This window comes from Ornithodoros turicata, chromosome 1, assembly GCF_037126465.1.
Source record: "Ornithodoros turicata isolate Travis chromosome 1, ASM3712646v1, whole genome shotgun sequence".
Classification (NCBI taxonomy): Eukaryota; Metazoa; Arthropoda; class Arachnida; order Ixodida; family Argasidae; genus Ornithodoros; species Ornithodoros turicata.
In genome coordinates, this window is record NC_088201.1 from 142,226,933 (window position 1) to 142,247,419 (window position 20,487).

General features: G+C 42.5%; 1 protein-coding gene across 3 annotated transcripts in view; it reads right to left on the reverse strand.

Moving 5' to 3' along the window:
- The window catches only part of LOC135370169 (uncharacterized), a 113,666-nt gene extending 93,397 nt beyond the window's left edge, over positions 1-20,269 (reverse strand). For all 3 annotated transcript variants that reach the window (XM_064603887.1, XM_064603872.1, XM_064603881.1), the window contains exons 1-2: positions 20,144-20,269; positions 14,197-14,273 (exon numbers count right to left, since the gene is read on the reverse strand). In XM_064603887.1, coding sequence (XP_064459957.1) covers positions 14,197-14,273; positions 20,144-20,192 — 126 coding nt within the window. In that variant the 5' untranslated portion in view covers positions 20,193-20,269. The remainder of the gene's footprint in view (positions 1-14,196; positions 14,274-20,143) is intronic.
- Positions 20,270-20,487: the final 218 nt, after the last annotated feature.

The window sequence follows — 20,487 nt, forward strand, 5'->3', positions numbered from 1 at the left end:
TCACAAAATATACTCGAGATTTCACGTGGCCATACAGAAAAAACTATCACATTATTTTAATGTCATAGCATCCGAGCACTACAAATGGAAAGACCGTACTTTAAGTTTATAAGTCTCTAACTCATAACCTTGTAAAACGCAAATTCCACACTGATGATCATTTTCTTCTTTACATTTTCAAAGTCAAAACTGCACGCTTTTTCTTGCATTTCTCTAAAGATATAGAATAAAAAGTTGTGCATATACTCACAGATACTATACAGTCGCTATTAATTGTCATCGAGGACACGGGTGACCCTTTCTTCGAGTTTTAAGTAAATTTCGTTCGGAAAATATTCGTAACTTTTAATATCCACGACATAAAGAATTCGGATTATGTTATAGTGTATACAGAAAATATAAACCCATTCGAACAACTTCTCTGCTCGTCAAAGTGAGCGACCTAAAGCTTGCGTATTGTGAACATCTGTTGAAATTTTAATTAAACTCTTACTGATGTGTGGTAGTCACCACTTCTCCTGAATGTGAATCGATAAATTTTAGCATTTAATCCGCAATCGAATATCTTGTATAGTATCTGTGAGTATATGCACAACTTCTTAATCTATATCTTTAGAGAAATGCAAGAAATAGCGTGCAGTTTTGACTTTGAAAATTTAAAGAAGAAAATGATCTTCAGTGTGGAATTTGCGTTTTACAAGGTTATGAGTTAGAGACTGATAAAATTAAAGTACGGTCTTTCCATTTGTAGTGCTCGGATGCTATGACATTAAAATAATGTGATACTTTTTCTGTATGGCCACGTGAAATCTCGAGTATATTTTGTGAATTGGATCTACATTTATGTGTGACCTGCGCTGATCTGGTTATTATAATTAATATAACATATCTTCCATTGTGTTTATGCATAACGCTCATCTTCATTGTATATTGGTTAAGCACTTCTGATTACGGTTGTGTGATCCACTTCTCCCAAAATCTGATTGCCACTTGGAAATTATTTCATATACGTTTGTGTGCCGTGTGTTACGAAGACTATGTGATTAGAAATGTAGACTTGGCCTGCACGTCGTGCTCGTAAAATCTTTCGTTTGCATTGTGGCATCTGATAACAGATTCGCTTTTCGCGAAGGCTTCGTATTATCTCCCAGGGACTGAACCCGAATGCGATTGTAAAAGTCGATGACACTGTGTCGCGAACGCTTTGACTTATCCCGTCGCAATCAGTTATCTTGCCTTATTTCCCGTTTTGCTCTGTCTTGGATGGCTCATTTTTCCTATCCAGTCGTACAAACGGACAACTGTGTTGACAAAAATATTTATTTATTTGTTCCGCACTCCAATCGGGTTGCTTGTCAAAGACGCCTTTTCTTCTTCTTTTACTATGTCTGGGTTAGTGCAACTGATTGAGAAATATACATGCACTGTGGAATTTAATTCATGAAATATGATAAGTTTTCACATGAGATTAGTGATCCTTTTTGTAATCATAGACTGATGTATCATGTCTCTAAATTTCAATGACCGATCCTTCTCAGGCAATTCTATCCTTCTGGTGTTGAACTTGTACGGAGTGTAGTCGAGTAAAACCTATTTGGTGGTCAGGACTCATTCCATATGAGAATTCTTACACAAATTGTGGAATATTCGTCTCCTTAGCAATCTTCAATCTAATCATAATGTGTTTTCATTGTGATGCGTAGGATTCATTACAATGATGACAAAGAATACAATTATTATTTTCGATTTTATGCTTGTTTATTCCGATAAATTACAATTCTATTCCAAACTCTGAAGTTTTCGTTTGTTGTCTTGATTCATGAATTCCGAAGACATCAAGTAGTTAATTCTGATTATTGGGCGCTTGAATCCAGCGTTGATTAACGCAGGCGCTATGTTGTCGCCGTGTTTGTATTGCTTCAACAACTTGCACTTTGTCGCGATGAACTTGCACAGTCTCTTATTGATGTTTCCTTTCTTTGTATGAAGATTTTTGAATGGTGTACAAGAGAGCATTAGATGAAAATCGTCCGGTGGTCCACCGCAATTGATATGTTTGTTGAGTTTCAACAGGTGATAATACATCAGACGTTGCACGACGATATTGAACTTCTGTTGATTCGACATCGTTGCAGTGACTGGTAGAAGAAAATAATTGCGTTGCCGTGGTATTGGAACATATCACGTGATAAGATTTATGTACTTTCCTTCTCAGATACGTGTAATTTCAACAAATCCGTAATGAAACGTGCGATATAGACCGCTTGTATATGATAATTTGATCCGATTGCTTTCTTGATGAAGGCAATGCCCATTGCAATGATTACAATTACATCTGGTCTAGTGTATTTCAATTCTTCGTTAGCAAATCTCAAAAACTCCGCCATCAATCCTAGTGGCCCTTCCGACGTTGATGTGCAGATATTTTTATAAGTATTGTAGATTCGGCATATAAACTCTTGCACCTTCAGTTCTGTAGTTTGTACCATATCACCGAATACGACCATGTCGAGGACGTTTTGAAATGCAGCGATAATGAAATCGTTTCGCGGCTCCTCCTTTTCGAAGCAGTTTTTATCACATCTTCCCATGACTTATGGTATCGAGTACAAAATCTGTCCATCTTTTCAATATAGAGCAATTGTCTCTTCTGTTTTCAAGTGCACGTCTACACTTAATTAAAAGCATATCTATGTTTATTTTATTGATTAAAATTTTATTATCTGGTTTAGAATGCTATAATCTCCACCGGTCGTGAGAATTATTATTTTGACTTTGTTTCAAGTATTCACTCGTCCGATACTCTACGAGTTGTGAACTTACTGCCTGAAATAATTATTGTCTTCCATTTGGTTCAATTGTTCACTCGATTGGCATAAGTAAGTATCTCTAAGATTGGAATGCCTCATAACTCTGAGTTGCATTTCACATTTGATATTTCTGTGTGGTTCATTAGAAATTTCTATTGCAAGATATTACAAAACTTCATGTAATTAAATCGTTGCTACCAATTAATAATTTGGACTTTCTCTACATCTTCAATAACAATATCGCATCTCTACAAACTTAGCCGACTTGTCAACCACTTTGATGAAAGATTTCCGTTTCAGGGAAAGGATGCGAAAAGATAATGACCCCGCGAGTGATATCGACATCTATTTGCGCTGCACAATAAAATATATCGCATTTGAACTCTCTTATCTGACCTATAGAGCGTCCCGTTTGCAGGACGAAGTAATATAGCCGCTAACCCTTTGAGTGATAAAGCATGCGCAGTGCTTTGGCCATATAGATAGAGACATAAAGTCTCCCGGCTTTGAGGAAAAGAGTGAAAACAGTGCATATTTCCTACGTCTTGGATATCTCCATCAAGGTTCGTAGTGTTTGTTAGAATGAAAATTGTATATTGGTTGATTTTATGATGGTTCAATGATAGATTATTTTCCTCTGTTGTTGTTTACGTGTCGCCGCGTGTTCCTTTGTTCTTCATCGTTAAGTCTGTGCTATTTCGCCTTTGGTAGATTGATTACCTATTATTTCTCTATGTGTTGGATGGTGCGCAGGTTTGGCTCTCTATTAATTGTAGCTGTTGATTGTGTTGTTTCTCGTTATTTCCTTACGTCTATGCTATTCACTTAATAAGAAATTAAAAGTTGAGTAATGTTGGCATATGAAACTGAGATTCCCTATTGCGCTCGAAATGTTATGACAGATATTCACGCTATTGCATTGATGGTTCTCACGTGTAGGAATATTAATTTTCTGATGGGTTTGATTTTCTGAATGATAGATTACTGTGTTCTTTTGATTAGGAATATCTTCTTCGTAGTGGTATAGATTTTATTTCCTCTTGTGTTCGTGTCGTTCTTTGTTCTGTTTGTTGGCTAGGAGCGTGCTATGTGGTGAAGTTCGTTTTTAACATATCTATTTTCTGATGAGTTTGACAATGTAGTGGTATAGATTTTATTTCTTCTTGTGTTCTTGTCGTTCGTGTTCTGTTTGTTGGCTAGGAGTGTGCTATGTGGTGAAGTTCATTTTTAACGTGTCTATTTTCTGATGAGTTTGACAATGTATTGGTATAGATTTTATTTCCTCTTGTGTTCTTGTCGTTCGTGTTCTGTTTGTTGGCTGGGAGTGTGCTATGTGGTGAAGTTCATTTTTAACGTGTCTATTTTCTGACGAGTTTGACAATGTAGTGGTATAGATTTTATTTCCTCTTGTGTTCGTGTCGTTCTTTGTTCCGTTTGTTGGCTAGGAGCGTGCTATGTGGTGAAGTGGAATATCTTCTTTGTAGTGGTATAGATTTTATTTGGTCTTGTGTTCGTGTCCCATAGTCTTCCAGTGTCTCTGCTGTTCACAGTTAATTACATACAACTATCAGAACTTCCCGCTATTCAAAGATGGTTCTCACGTATATGAACATTAGACTTTTTATAATACAAGTTATAATTTTGTTTATAATCATATTGATTAAGAATATCTTCTTTGATTGAATGTGGTGATCGTTTTGATATGGTGTAGCTATTATTTCCCTACATGTCGGTTAGGTTCTATATTAATGCTATGTGTTGGTTCGAATTTTTTCCTTGTGTCTGTGCTATTCACTTCAATAGAAATTAAATTTGTGTCACATTGGAATATTAGCTATTGTGCTCGAAATTACTTACACCTATCAGATTCTCACATCTCAGACTTTTTATAATAGCACTTGAAATTTTGATTGTAATCGTATTGATTAAGAATATCTTCTTTGATTAAATGCGCTGTCACTTCTGATTCATTGAAAATTTCCACTAATAAAAAATATTGTGTTTGATTTGTGATACCTATTCAATGCTAATGTATCATACCTGTAATAAGTGTTGTACGTGTATTGTGTTCCTTCTATTTCAGATTTTTGGCTAAGTTTTTCCCATTCACGCAGAGTCATAACATAATTCCTAATGATTTTAATAAATATATTTTCACTTGTACTTTTGTGTATGGCTATCCTTTGCATGTAAACAGCCTACTGCACACCTGTTGTATCTGGAAAAAATATGATTCAAGTCGGCTCAGGCTGAAAAATGGCGAAAGTCGGCAGCCCAGGCTGAATGGTAAACGCGCACACAGTCCTCCACCCGAGCATCGCCCACCTGTCGCGGGAAGGAAGTCGGCCCAAGTAGGAAAATGGTGAAAGAAGTCAGTCCAGGGTGAATGGTAAGCACGCACGCAGCCCCTCCGGTCACACTCAGCCCACCACAGCAACCCTCCACCCGAGCACCGCCCTGTTACAGGTGGTGAAGGTTTTTCGGCTGGGTTTTTCTCCTTCACCTGATTGGCATCACAATTCCCAGCACTATTGGCTTTAATAAATATATCTCAACTTGATTGGCATCAATAAATATATTTTGACTTGTACTTTTTGTGTATGACCCTTCTTTGCATGTCTCTGCATGTAAACCGTTCACCTGTTGTATCGGAAAAAAATATGTGAATTCGGCCAAAGAAGTCTGCCCAGGCTGAGAAATATGCTACGATGAGCGCACGCGCAGCCCTCCCCCGCCGATAATCACGTGGACAACCCTCCGCACACGCGCCGTTTTTCTTTGAAAACGGTAAGGTATTATAATGATTATGAAAAAAAGTTCAAATTTTATTTCTTGTTTCAGATCATGAATCACCTCCACCGAGATGTATGTAATAAATTTGTTTAATTTTGACTTTAATATATGACTTCCATTTCAGACGATTTTGCTGGAGCTACCGATTGGTCTTGTATGTACTAACATATGACTAAGTTTAGTTATTACTAATTGCATGTATCTTTTTAACAACTAGAGAAGAACGAGCACATCACCAGGAATGTGAGTAAAAGTTACAGGATACGAATATGATAATAAATGAGATTCTCTTTCAGATGGTTGGGGTCCACCACCACATTGTATGTATTATTGGAGTTGATATTATTGTTGCTATAACGTCATTGTGATGATATTGAACTGTATATTTTCCAGATTATCCCATATGGCCACAATATTGTATGTATTATTGAAAATAGAATATGATATTAAATGAGATTCTCTTTCAGACGCTTGGGGTCCACCAGCATCATGTATGTATTAGTGGAGTTCATATTATTGCTGCTATAATGGCAGTGTGATGAAGAAATGTATGTTTTCCAGATTATCCTGGCCACAATATTGTACGTATTATTTAGTGCGAATATAGTGTCATATAAAGATAAGTCGTCTTTCAGGTCGCTGGTGTGGGGGTCTGTAAGTGATCAATTGGTAAGCAATTTGACGAATGTTGATTTTATGTTTTCTTTCAGAATCTAGGGACTGGATATAATACATTTTGTATATTATCCCCATGTACTGTCTTGTGTTTTTGTTTCTTCTATTACAGGTCGTGAAGGTTTTTCGGCTGGGTTTTTCTCCTTCACCTGATTGGCATCACAATTGGCAGAATTCCGAACACTATTGGCTTTACAATTGGCAACTTGATTGGCATTAATAAATATATTTTCACTTGTACTTTTTGTGTATGACCCTTCTTTGCATGTCTTCTGCATGTTATAATCGCCGCGCGGGGAAAAATACGCGCAGGGACGCGCCGCGCAGGGAAAAATACGCGCAGGGCTCAGGGCAGGGCCCCCTTTTAATGAAGATTTGAATCCGGATTTACATAAAATATGGTATTTCAAATTTCGCATCCTGCTTAAAGACGATGATGCCATGCTTTGTTGCCTACTGTAACAAAAATAAGAAGAGGTTGAATTAATCACCCGATTAATTCTGCCGCTTCTGCAACAAAATTAAACTAAAAAGGAGAAGAAAGGAAGGAAAATAAACTAAAACAGACACGAGGGAAGATCCCTTTCATACATGCGTATTTTAACCTGGAATATGCGGTTGTGCAGGACCTCTTTATACTCTCCTTCTCTGCTTGGCTATTGTTCTCCTTAGAGATATTGCGGCGCAACGCTATGCGAACATGTTACTCCAAAGGCACTAATCCGGGGGGAATACATTAGCTTAATCTTGAGGTCGTGCTAGGAAACACTCAAACACTCAAGGCCAGTTTACGTGGTCTGCTGCTTTTGTGTTTTTTCGTGAAAATGGGCGAGAGACGAAGGTAAGAAACTGCGTCATTCTAGGCCGTCAGTTTGTTGCAGACAGTCGTGCATACCGCATGCAACGAATCTAGCAATGAAGATTATAACAAGTTACAGCGAAAGAATGGCGTTGGTGTCCTGCGACGGCATCTCAACGATACTGTGCCTGAGGGACGATGAACTAATGCGCAAGCGCCTTACAGTGAGTAGTGTCATGTACTTTTTTTCGTGATAGGTGCTTGACGTAGCCATCAGCTATATTCTGCTCACTTCTTTACTGATGGCGCGCTATTTAGTGTCGCAGTGGGATAATTATGCTTTCTTTCGTTCCTTACAGATCTACGATGACGACTTTCACATCTGTGTGGATACAGCACGAGCAGGTACTTTTCGTTACTGTATAGCTCCCACCCTGCTCCTCTTTAGTACGAATTGACCATTTCTTTGACGAATTAACTAATGTTGAATTTCGAATGTTGTCCGAATTTCAATTTTTCGTTCGTTCAGATTAGAGAAGAATGCAATACGATCACAGGGACTGTCATTGAAACTGGCTTGGACAGAGGAGGAAGGGAGTTGCCTCAGGACAGAAGCCGCCGATATTTCTAACAGAGACTGTTTTTCTTCTGGGCACCGTCCTCACCATTGACATGGTATTTAAAGGGTTAGGTGTGATGTGTTTAAAGGTTCATGCGAATTGTGGGTCAACAGCCCGGAGGGAAGAAAGGTTCCGTACGGGCTTCTACGGCCGGAGTGAATGGCTGCTTTGTTAGAGTGTGGAGTGGATTATGTGAACGTAGTGATCTAGGCTACAGACCCGTTACAGAAAAATTGAGGGTTCACGAACACGTGGACGAAACGGGACAACAGGCAAGAATTGGCAAGCATAGCGAAAGATAAGGCGGTTAGTGGTTACGTGGGGAAAATTCCAGTTTTCCAAAGTTTTTTTTTTTGTAATATATTTGTAATACAAAGTTGTGGCATGCAATAAAGAAAGTAGAAAGCAGTGGCCATGCAGAACATAACAGATGATGATGGAGGTAGAAGGGAAAAGCATATTTTATTTGTGAAGTGTTTCTAGGGTGCCTTTCTACCCATTTGCCTTGGACAGAGTTCTGTAGAACATTTCGGAAGCGGTTTTGAGGTACAGTAGAAAGATGCGCCAATTGGAAGCATTCTTTGAAGCCTTTAGAGCCTGAACATGGTGACGGTAAGATGATTTGTCTTCCGAGATAGTTCACAGATAATTCGGACGTTTCACGGATTTTATCGCTTCCATAGCGCATATGGATTGCCAGGGTGTTTTCTTTAATTCTCGTGTAACGTCGGGTGAATGTTCATATTGTGATTATGTATATATGCAGCAATGATTGTCACACTCCTTGTGGTCCCCAGTCTGGTACATGAATGGTACGAGTCCTTCATCACGCCCCAGGAGAGTACTATAGCGGTCGTTCTTATTGTACATCGCAAAAGGTTTTGTTTTGTAGTTATGGAAACGAGCTTTCCATTTTTCGTACTTTATTATTGACGTCTCTAGAGCGACCGCGAAGATAACGTCCCGCTGAAAATACTTGGAAGATTATGTCTATGTATTCTGGTAACTTTCTAGGTGGAGAACGAACATGCCTGCCATGTGGCGTGCTTCCCCCGGGAAGTATTCCATCCGGGGCGAGCGCTGTTATGCCTGGAGAAGGAAACCATAGGGATGTCCAGCTTGAAGGAGCCTGTGAGAACCCTTGTCGCGCTTTACTGGCTTATGGACATCGAATTCATGCCGAAGTCCGCTTCTACACTGCAAGTGCTCCGCAAATTAATGAATGTACCCTTGGCATTGGTGAGCCCATTTGATAAAGCTGCTGTATCTTCATTGAAGTAGATTGTGCAGAATAAATATTTGTAATTTGTTACAGCCTTTTCGGTGTGCTTCAATGTAATCCACTTCGGTACAGCATCCATTAACTGCATGTCGTTACTGTCAGCGTCACGTGCACCCCAACAAGAGGGAACAGTTCTCATTTCAGTGGAAGAAGATTTCTATACATATAGTGGCAAATGCTTCTCCTGAATCGTGTGAAATATCCCTCCCCATCGGCAAAAGTATGTCCCTTCTAAGGTAGAAAAATATATCCGTTGTTTCCTTCAGGAGTGGAAATTTATAGCCCCGTAGGGCAGGTCACCTCTACCAATGGGAGAACGTCCCTCCGCGAAATGTATAGCATTTATCTCCAACGCGGAGGCAAATTTCACCTCCTCGAGGTAGACGTAGCTCTCCCATGAGGTATAACACATGTGCCTTAAAGGGCATAATATTCAACAGTGGACGAGTAGAACTCTTCAACGAAGGGGGTAGAACTGCCACCCCACTATGGGGTAGGTCTGTTCTACCCCTTGGGTAGAAGTGATGGGGTAGAACTGCTTCTACCCCTGATTTTCTACCCCAAAAGCGTTGAAAATTTGGGACCACGCTCTTCTACCCCAAAAGGTAAAAAAAAATATTTTTTTTTCCTTAGAGTGGGGCTGCTGTGGGCCTTGGTGTGCCCCGGCAGTTTCCTTGGCGTCTTGTCACCGCAGGCTGGTTGGACGCACGTCGGGCTAGCCTACGGTGGCGCTTGGCACACGGTGTTTAACATACGGCGTTCGGGATCGTCTGTCTCGTTTTATAGTCGCCACTCCTGTCTGTCCATTCTGTGCTTGCCACGAGACTGCAGAGCACGCGTTTCATCAGTGCCTTGTGCCCGATACTCTGTGGCACAGAGTTGAGGTCCTGTTCAGCATGCCCTGGTTTCGGTGGAGTCTTATTGAAATTTCTTCCAGCCTCCCGTCCCGCATCGCGATAGGAAACAGTTCCTTCTCCTGGCAGTCTAGATGAACTACCACGTGTGGATTTCACGCTGCATTGCAGTACATGGTGCGTCCGTACTGTAGCAGAAGTGCCAAATCTTGTTCGAAGAGGGGTTCGTCGAGCCCATCGTACAGAGAGAGAGCTGTGCTGGGAGCTGTGCACTTTGCTAGGCGATGGCAGACATCTTCGGTCCTCTTTGAAGATGTTAGAGGTACGGATGTGCTTCACTTTTAGGAGGTCATGTAGAGTGTGCCGTTGTCACGTACGCAACTTTCCGGGAGTCTTCGTTCGTTGCATTGTGATGTCCAGCACACATATTAATCTAGAGATCATATTGTTCTAGAGTTGGCATCTACGTAGTCCTAGTCTAGTCCGTGTGAAACGTTAGAGGGAACCAGTCTGTGTGGCTGTCCTTGCGCTCCGATATCAATACAGGGGCGCTGGCTTTTGTAAAAGGTCTGTTGTCTCAGTTGCAACTACGTTAACGAAATACTTCTGGAGATACCTTGACTCTGGCGTTTGAATTACTGCCCTCGTAATTATAATTTTGTTATCTCTCAAGTGTTCACCAACAGCGAAATCCTATTTTTGCAACACTTTTTGCACTACTATTCTTTAAACTTGCTCCTGTCCCATCCTACACTTGGCAATACAAGATTATTTGCCTCACAATGCATACAGAAGGACAAAAAAAAAAAAGAGAGAGAGACTGCCATCGGTCAGACCAAAAGGAGCTAAAGCATCAAAATATATATTGATCAAATTCATCTCATTCGAGTTATGAAGCGCTGTTGTTTGCATTGGCATTGCGGGAGAGTGATCGGCACATGCTGCTTTTTGAAATACAACATGTTTAAAAAAAGAATACGAAGAAAGTAATAAAGGATCAAGCACAATGTAAGCCTTCATTTGTATATGACTGTGCTCTGCAGCAATGTAATTCATGTGACCAATTAAAAAAACCGCAAAATGTAAAAATGAAAGCATATGTGTATTTCAGAGTGTTCATCATGTAATGCAATCACACATTGTGATATAAAATGATTATTGATTGCCAATGAAGGAAACAATAAAAAGGAGCATAGAACCCTGCATTGGGAGAACTGAAATGACAACTGACCATGCCACTTTGCCGCCGGTTGCAGTGTCATAACGTGTGCGTGTCTTTGCATTCCATTCGTTTTACATAATCATTGAAGCGTTGATACTTTTTCAACATTTCAAGCCTCTCAACAGTAGATTTGCTTCAAGAAATATGCTCTTTAAAATGTCAGGCTGGGTGTATGCCGGTAAAATGTCAGGCTGGGACTGTTGGTACTGCATCCCACTAAATGCGCTATCTGCGTGTTTTCGTTTTCTTGTTGTCATTTTAGCGCTTTTAGGAGGTGTATTTTTTATTCACTTTTGTGATTTTTTTGTCTGGAGTCCACGTTTGGGTACTTGAGTACTTGATGAGAAAGTACTCAGAAAAAAGTACTTTAAGTACGGTACAAAGTACACGATTTAAAATGTACTTAAAGTAAAGCACAAGTACACAGAAATATACTCAAAGTACTACTTGAATACTTGGTACTTCAAATACTGCCCATCACTCTTGCGGGGGCATTGCAACTATGACATCGGCGAGCTAATATTCGGTAAGATCACGTAAAATAGGTCTGCATACCATTGTCCTCCGTCTAGCACATGAAATTCGGAGACGCAAGTAATCTTGCGCAATCCACGACACCGATAAGCAACCCTTCTCGAAAATCGTATATTGAGTCTAGACCTATATATTCAGAGAGCGTTGTCAGAACAACTCTTTCGAAGATGTCCCCATAATGAAGATATGTTGTCTTACTAAAATTTATCTCACAAATAACCCGAATAACTTTCCGTTACACACGCCCTATTCGATTAGACTCGGATTTTTTGAGACAATAGTGAGTTTCAGTACATCGTACGCTATTGCCTTTGCGTACGTAAGGGGTACCGTTGATGGTTCTGCGCACGCCCATAACAGAAAGAGAGCTTCGTGCAGTGCGCAGGATCAGCAACACGATACCTTACGTACGCAATGGCGAAACCGTGCCATGTACTGTACCTCTCCAATCCTAAGCAACAATACAAAACTCAAGTTTACAACGTACGCAACTTCTACGTAAAGTTAGCAGTGCAACAGACTAGCGAGCGCTTTCGTCAACAGGGTTACGATTCCCAATACCTCCAACGGTTCATAAACCACGCTAGTTATATGAAAGAAAGGGTGTCATCTATTATTACACCAAGTTCACGAAGAGAAATAGCATGAAAAAGTGACAAAATGAAAAAATGGCTAAGACGCAAGGTGAAGACGACGCATAATGCAAAACCCGGAATTTACACTCTTAAAAGTGAACTTCACCGCATAGCACGCTCCTAGCCAACCATAATCTCGAATGATATCGTTATCTGCCCTGATTTGTTGAAAACGGGAGGGATATGCCTTTTTTGTGACATTTATGCTGTTCATAATTGTCACAAAAAAGGCGCACGCCTCCCGTTTTCAACAAATCAGGGCAGACAACGATATCATTCGAGATTATAGTTGGCTAGGAGCGTGCTATGCGGTGAAGTTCATTTTTAAGAGTTTAGGGAACACGAAGGGCAGACACAACACGAAGTCTCAAACACAGCCGAAAATATTATTTCATAGACCACAATACTATACACAACAGAGCGAAGGGAAACATACAGTTGAGGACAAAATAGGAAGTCAATCTGGCAGAACGAACAGTTTGCTCAAGGCCGGACCGTGTATTACGAATGGGTTGCTGACACAGTTCCCACAAGAGGTTATGCCAAGGGTCTGTATGAAAAGCCTTCTGTGAGGATCCAATTCAGAAGCCTTTCGAATTAGCATATTGGATTTTAGCTCATTCGGCCACGTAGTCATTGGGGATATTAATTGAATATACATGCTGGCCTATAGACTGGGAACCCATATTTAGGAAGTCGTGAAGATTGTATTTATAAAATTATTGCGATATGGGCGCATGAATATCTAAACAAAGAAAGAAGACAACAAGGGCAGGAACACTGTACTTTTTTGTCACAGGTCATAGGCAACGAAACTATCACTTGAACACTCCCACTTAGTGCAAAATGGCGCTGGTCTTCGTGGACGCTAAACGGTTTTGTAAACAAATGCATTTGCAGTATTTATCGTTGTTTTTGGTGGACGCCCCTTGTCTCAAAGAAGCTACTTCGAGCGTTGCGAGTGTTAATTGATGCGGTGGGCTCCGGAAAAAAATAAGCGGTTAGGGTTTACGGTAGGCTTTACGCGTACCGCTAACGGCGATGAGTAGAGTAAAGTGGGGCTACTTGAAGATGGGGACAAGTTGAGGACAGTATGGTTTTTTCGCGTGGCATTTTCTTAGTAATATTTTTTTTTCTCCTGACACCAGGGTGAGCACAACCGTTGTCTAGGCTTTGAAGTAACGTGTTGACGTTCTGCACGTGGTTCTTAGAAAGACGTGAGACGCTGTTTTGCAGATGTGGTCGAGGTAAGAGGGGTCTTTTTTTTTTGTCCCATCTGTAACTTTCATGAATATTGACTTCCAATTTGCTCATTTCTGCTCCTCGGCTAATAAAATATGACCTCACCCTTATGATGCAGTTCATTGCCCTGTGTTTCCATGTGCACTACTCGTGGCTGACCGTTTCGGCTGGCCCAAACAAAAGACAAAATTTAGAGCCGGCATTAGTTTTTTGATGTCCTCTCCTTACCCATGGGGTGGGGTAAGTTGATGAAAATATGTAGTCTGTCATTTTTGCCTCGTACGAAATAATTATCTAGTTTAGCACTACCGTAATCTGTGCATCATTTCTCAAAGGTTTGATGGTTCAGTTAACGAATTATGGTACAACTTAGGCGATTATTCTGACTGCTATTAACAAAATAGCTCAACTATCTTCAAGATAGACCACCTTACCCTATTCATAGTAACACGCACCATGCGGGCCGCCCTTTAACATCTTAAAATTAGGTTGGAAGTCGAGCAGTTCATTCAGAAACAGATCGTATTGATGAGATTATCCGTCAATGGATGTCATTGACCTTCATTTCGTGTCGGAGCTGCACACAGGTTGAGGTTGGGCACCGTGTGAACTACAAACAAGTGTACTTCGCTATGACGCACAGCTGATTCCTGTTTATTTTACGATCTCTCAATGCTTTACTACCAAACCTAGATTCTCGTTCAGAAAGTCTGTGCAAACTTTTACTTGCCTTTATTCGGGCTTGCAGATTGTTAGTCACACCCGCTCCGCAGGCAGAATAGATGCATCCGCATTCGACCGGATCCCCTAGAAGATGATTTTTTTCACTTATTGAGAAACGAGGCAGCAGTTTCCGTCCTTAGGAAGGCATAAGAGGATGGAGGAAAGAAGGAAAGGGGCGCCCTAATGGCTCTTCGACAGGGGCAAGGGAGGTGAGGATAGAAGTTGAACCGTAGCTTTTTGGGGTAACGTTACCTGACTAGCCGATTGAGGACGCTTTGCACACGTCACTTTGGAGGCTACTTCGGCGGGCTACGACCACACCTCTCCAAGTATTCTAAATCTATGCGTTGGGGTTTCTATAGAGATGTATGTAACCGTTACCGGGGGGGGGGGGGGGGCGAGCGGTGATGTGACTGTAGTGGCTCCCCGTCTCGGTTTCTTTTCTCAGAGCAATAGGGCTCGTTCTCTCTTTCTTTCCGCTATGCACAAGGGCAAAAGCCGCAGCTACGTAAGATGTCAGCTTAACCTTTGCATATCAGGCTATCTATGGTGATCTGGGGAGTTTGTGGCAACTCAAAGAAAAGGACCATTCTGGGTGACATCAACTAACTAACCGTTTAATTCGATAGCAGCGCGAGTCGAATGAAACCTTCTGGCCCCTTTGCCAGGTACCTCTCCCCTGGTGTCTGAGAGGTTGGGCGTCGCGGGTGGGGAGGTAACTCACTCCAGTCTAATCTTTCGGGGTATGACATTAATATTAGGGACGGGGCCTAGTGGCAGCTAGGGGCGAATAAATGGAGATGAGACTGAAGCACCCAAATCCGTCTTCAATGTACGCGACTTCAAGCGTGCTATAGCAACGGTTTCTTCGCGGCCGCTCAGATCGATGACAAAGGTGTAGCCGAAAGGTAATAGAAAATCGTTGGGACCGAAGTGCGTGGGCTGGAGTACGCAACGCACAGATTTCGTACGCAGGAAAACGTGCGAGGCTGTGTGAGGTATCGCAGAGACATATGAAGCAGAGCTGGGAACTGCTCGACATGGCCTTGACCGAAGTCGTACGAAGAAATCACGAGGGATCCTCTGGGATCCTTCAGGTAGTCCGAAGGTTCGTGGCTGGGAAAAAGTGCACCCTTCAAAATGTCAGCGGGAAGACGTACAGCTGAGCCATACCAGCTCGACGGTGGAGTTTTGTTTTATCTACGCTGATGTAACATTAATCAAATGTTGCGAATTACCGTGAATCCCATGTTGTCTATTGCTAACTCGTTCTAATATGTTACCTTAAAGTTCCAATTCTACTGGCGCAAAAGCGCAGGTATCCTGAAACCTAAATGTGTCTAAACATACAATACTACAGTGTCTACAATACTACAAGTCTGTAATAGTGAATATTCGAGAAGACAACGAGTGGCATCTTCTTTTACGTGCACGTTTATTAAAATTTTAAAGAATATGTGAAACATGTATAAAAAAGATAATCACTGATGATGGTGACAATAATAATATTAATCACATGATCGCTGCGCCTCCTGGTGACGGTCATTCCTGAAAGATAACCGATAATACAGTTCATGTCATCTATTGGGATAGCAGCTCGAACACTGTCATAAATAGCCGTAAAGAACAGACATTCTGCAACAGGAGGGAACAAATGCCTGACAGTGACTTACCGCAGCTTCTCTCGGTACTTCGAGAGAAGGTGACGAGATGGTTAGATGCAGAAGCTTACCAACTAGCTGGCTGCTCAAATAGGCCACCGTTGCTTTCATCACCCTTAATGCAAAGATATCACAAGAACATATAAAATAGTATCTGAATCAAAAAGATGTCAAGAAATATACCTGTGTTATGCAATATGCAACATCTAAAATAACTGCACTACGTACTATTTCAATGTTCGCCAAAATACATATCACACACGCACCACACGGAGTCCTGCACTTCGCATGAATTCGCCAGTGATACCCACCCAACTCTGCAGGTAAAGAAACCGATAGCTGTTTACTTCGCATAATGATCTGTTATTGCTCCACACCTCTACCGCATGTGATTGTTGAAAAAAAAAGCAAAAATCTTAGGTGAGCAAAAGAGAGAACGAAAACTTACCTCTACTCGAAAGCAGAACAAAGCATCGCTACCTCTCGCATACCACGGCATTCGCTGTTATGCTCAACCTACGCTAGATGTTACGCTAGATGTTCACCGTATTGGACAGTACTACCTCGATGCTCCAGAGATTAGAGTACAAAATAGGCGTGATCCTGACGTTCCAAAGCCCCTTCCGTGTAATAAAATGCCGTATCGTACCGAACCGCCACGATGATGCGCCTTGCCTATTGGATACTGCGGTGGGAAATGTCGATGGCGATGACGCAGACGGTATTTACCAGTGGAGTGCAGCTGTAACTTCTACAGTTTCGCCACGAAAACCACCGCCCTCCCCTGCCACGTGATCATCCGTAGCGAATCGCCAAGACAGAGCCGGAGTCCAGTGCCAAAAAAGCGCGCGCTGATCGAAGTGCGCATGTGCACTGCGTGCCCTCTCCTATACTCTCTCACTTTAATTCGCTCCCCCCTCTGTTCCCGGCGCAACGCCGGCTCATCTGCTAAAGGACGCGTCACACGACTTACTCACTCACTTAAGAGTGACCCTTAATTATTAAAAAAAAATACTTGAGATAAAAATTAGAAACCTTCTGCGTCATACTTGTGAATGTTTTTGCTGCTCAAACAGGTGGTTTCCATCAGTGTATCTCATTAATTTGTCTAATTAGCTTAATTGAACTAAAAAAATCCCCAAGGAAAGGTAGCCTTTCCTTGCGCTAATTTGAAAGCCCATGGCCACAACACCCCATTTCAGTCATAATTACAGGATCTTTCACGATCTTTCCACAAAAATTCGACACCCGAAAACTTGCCACCTCTGCAAGGCCGTTTCGGATGTCATCAGTGGCGGCGCTATCGGCAACGCACGAAGACACTCCCACTGCGCATGGAATCAGCATGAGAAAAACAGGGGAAAAAAGGGGAGGGCGGGAACCGGCCCCATTTTGTCTTCACAAGCTTATCTGTTCGCAGCCACCAGTTACCGATTATCACCGACATCGGATATTCTTTGCTGTTTCCTGTGTTGTTCTTCCTCCTCCCTGTACTTTAGGCGGAGCCACTTGAACGAGCACGCCTTGATGAGCGACGCTTTTTCGGCCAGTTTTTACGTGCTTTCAGGTGTCAAATTTTTGTGCAAAGATCGTGAAAGATCCTGTAATTGTGACTGAAATGGGGTGTTGTGGCCATGGGCTTTCTAATGAGCGCAACAAAAAAAAAACGTTACCTTTCCTTGCGAATTTTTTGAGTGCAATTAAGCTAATTAGACATATTAATGAGGTACACTGATGGAAACCACCCGTTTGGGCGGCAAAAACCTTCACAAGTATGACGCAGAAGGTTTCTAATTTTTATCTCAAGTATTTTTTTTTATCATTAGGGGTCACTCTTAAGTGAAACACCCTGTATAAACAAGAAGCAACACTCATTCACAGATTTGCGGGACACTGCTTCTGAAAGTTGGCTTGACCGACGTACCCGCTTCCCTCCATTGAAGCAATGTATTCAATCTGGTTTTGTTAGAATATCTGTCCACCCTGAGCTTCAGAAAGAAATGCCCACACATAGGTGCTACTGTGAGAGGGTCTTCAATGGCGTACAAGTAGAATGGAAGCGCAAGAGCGTCCCACTTTCCTTCCTGGAGGACTTATTTTCGCCGTGTTGGCTTCATGGCAGAAAGCACTGGTGTGCGATTTTTTCTTGTACTTGGCCAAAACAATGGGTTCTCCACAAAATTCCCAAGTAAGACATGAAAGGTGAAGTGATCTTCTACGCTTTGCAACTTTGTGCGCAACTGTGGGACGCTGCAGTTCTGTTCACACGACAAAAGAAGCGTTGACGAGCTCACTCTGGCTTCCGAAGCGTCTGTTCCGGAGGGTGATAGCAACGGGCGGTGTCAGCTCAGTGGTGGAGATGTTAGTCACATCTTTCGAGTACCGCGGCTCGATTCGCGTACTACTTTCTTTTTTTTTTTTTTTTTGAGAGTAGCGACAGCGATAGAGCGTCATCATGTTGCCATAATAATGCCGTACTGGTCATATTGTTACGACGACGAAGACGACGGCGTCAGCAGCGGCGTACGCATGTCATGCACGGCCATTCTCATTCCATCCATTAAATGATTGCTGTCACGACGCTGTGCTGCCCGTATCATTTGGTGGAAGTGCGAGGCATCCTCCTTCGAAAGCGCTGTTGTCGTGGCCATCGACGCCCCAGCCCCGACGCTATGACCACACGAGACGACGACGACATTCCGGACACCAGAATGACGAAGCCCCGAATATGCCCCAGCCCCGAAGACGCCCGCGACGGCAGCGCCCAGTGAAAGATACTCTCGGCACCGACGCCGTGGAGGCAGCACAGCGTCAATTCACCAGCGCCCCATCGTCACCCACCTGTCCACATTTTGTACGTCACCGCATCGAGACATATCTCCAACATCGGCCCCACCGTTGCCTTGCTCATCGTCAACTACATCACCTGTTGTGCCCCCCGCTGCATTACGTTCTCCATTTGTCGTGCCCCGGAGGTCACGCCTCGCCGAGGGGGGCAATGTTACGACGACGACGGCGTCAGCAGCGGCGGGCGCATGTCATGCACGGCCATTCTCATTCCATCCATTAAATCATTGCTATCACGACGCTGCGCTGCCCGTATCAATATCATACTGGTCATGTCATACTGCATGGCTGCTCTTTTTGCTCAGACACATGTCGGCACTGTTCCCTTAGTTCCTGGTTCACAGTTCCCCAGGACGCACATTCCCCCAGGGCGTCAGTCGTGACGTTGCCAACCTTCGACAACGGCGAGCCCTTTCACCAACACCACCACCAGTACCAGCGGTTGAAAAGCGATGAGTTCAACTTTCGGCCCATTGAACAGCGAATAGAGTTAAGCGAAAAGTACGTTCGGTTCACAGAGTGTTAAATAAGGACGGTGGAACTTAATGTCTGGCTCCAATACTGCTATCTCACGGAAATATTTCCCACAAAACATCAAGTTAACAAGTTAATCAATGAATTTTAGCTAATTAGTTGTCCAGTAGTTTCTATTCGGCTGACCGTATAACCCACCTGCTAGAACGGCATCTATTTTTTTCTGCTATTATTTCATAAAAATTTCGTAACGAATAAAAACAAAACACCCTGTATATGGGCTGGTTGCGAGCTATTCCCTATCCCTAGTTTCCTGCCAAACTCGAAATCAGTATGGCAACACCGAATTTCGCATAAATGTACAAATGTAGGAAATTGAGCTCACACGCAAAAACAGATCGTTACGTCAGGCCTTGAGGTAATCTGGAGCTGCACAAGACTCGTCAGTGATGACTCCCTCTCGTCCGTACCAGTGGTGATTGGTTTTATTTTTAGATATCTCAAGATATCTGTGCGTTTCTTCATTGGTCAATTTTCGCCTTAGTCTTGATCAGGACAGTGTTATTCCCTATGAGTGTGACCAGTGCGATCAGAGGAGGGAAGGCGCCGTTCACACGCCATGTAACTAGTATATGAGACGCTCATGCCATCGCAGCATTCCTGGAGGTCGCGCCCTTCTAGGTTCCTAGTGGCTCTCTTTTTTTTTTTTTTTCAGATAGAGGCATGCACTCCACATCCAGCATCTCCTCTTGCCACGTGTTCCATTGGAGAACGGCCAAACCACGCCACCATTTCGCGTGGAATTTCTGATAACGTGGCCCACGAGGAATACAATTACATATACTTTTCGAAATCGACCGGAACGGATGCGATTGTCCTTTCAAAGGATTCGAGACGTCGCACACTAAATTGTGAAGCTGGAGGCGCGAGGTTAAACAGAAGAAATATACAGTAATGGAAGCTCTTACTCACATAACTGGGAATACGTAAGAACGACGACGATGATTCCGAGAGCAATCATGTTCTTGGACCAGCAGTTGCAAATGAATGTACGGTGTGCGTGAACCAAGGAGGGTTTATGCGCAAGAATAGTTTCAAGACAAGTCTCTCACGCAATATAACGAGCGATTCTTACGTAACAGGATATATTCTTCCAAACAGCTGTATTAGTAAGATGACTCATTAGTGGTCCTGTCTGACATTGAGAACGTCTATGTAGGGCACCACGCCACCGTTTGCAGATGATGAGCAGAGCTGCTGTCACCTTAAGGTTTAATTAACGATGCCGGATTGTGTTCAGAAAGTGCGTAAGTTAC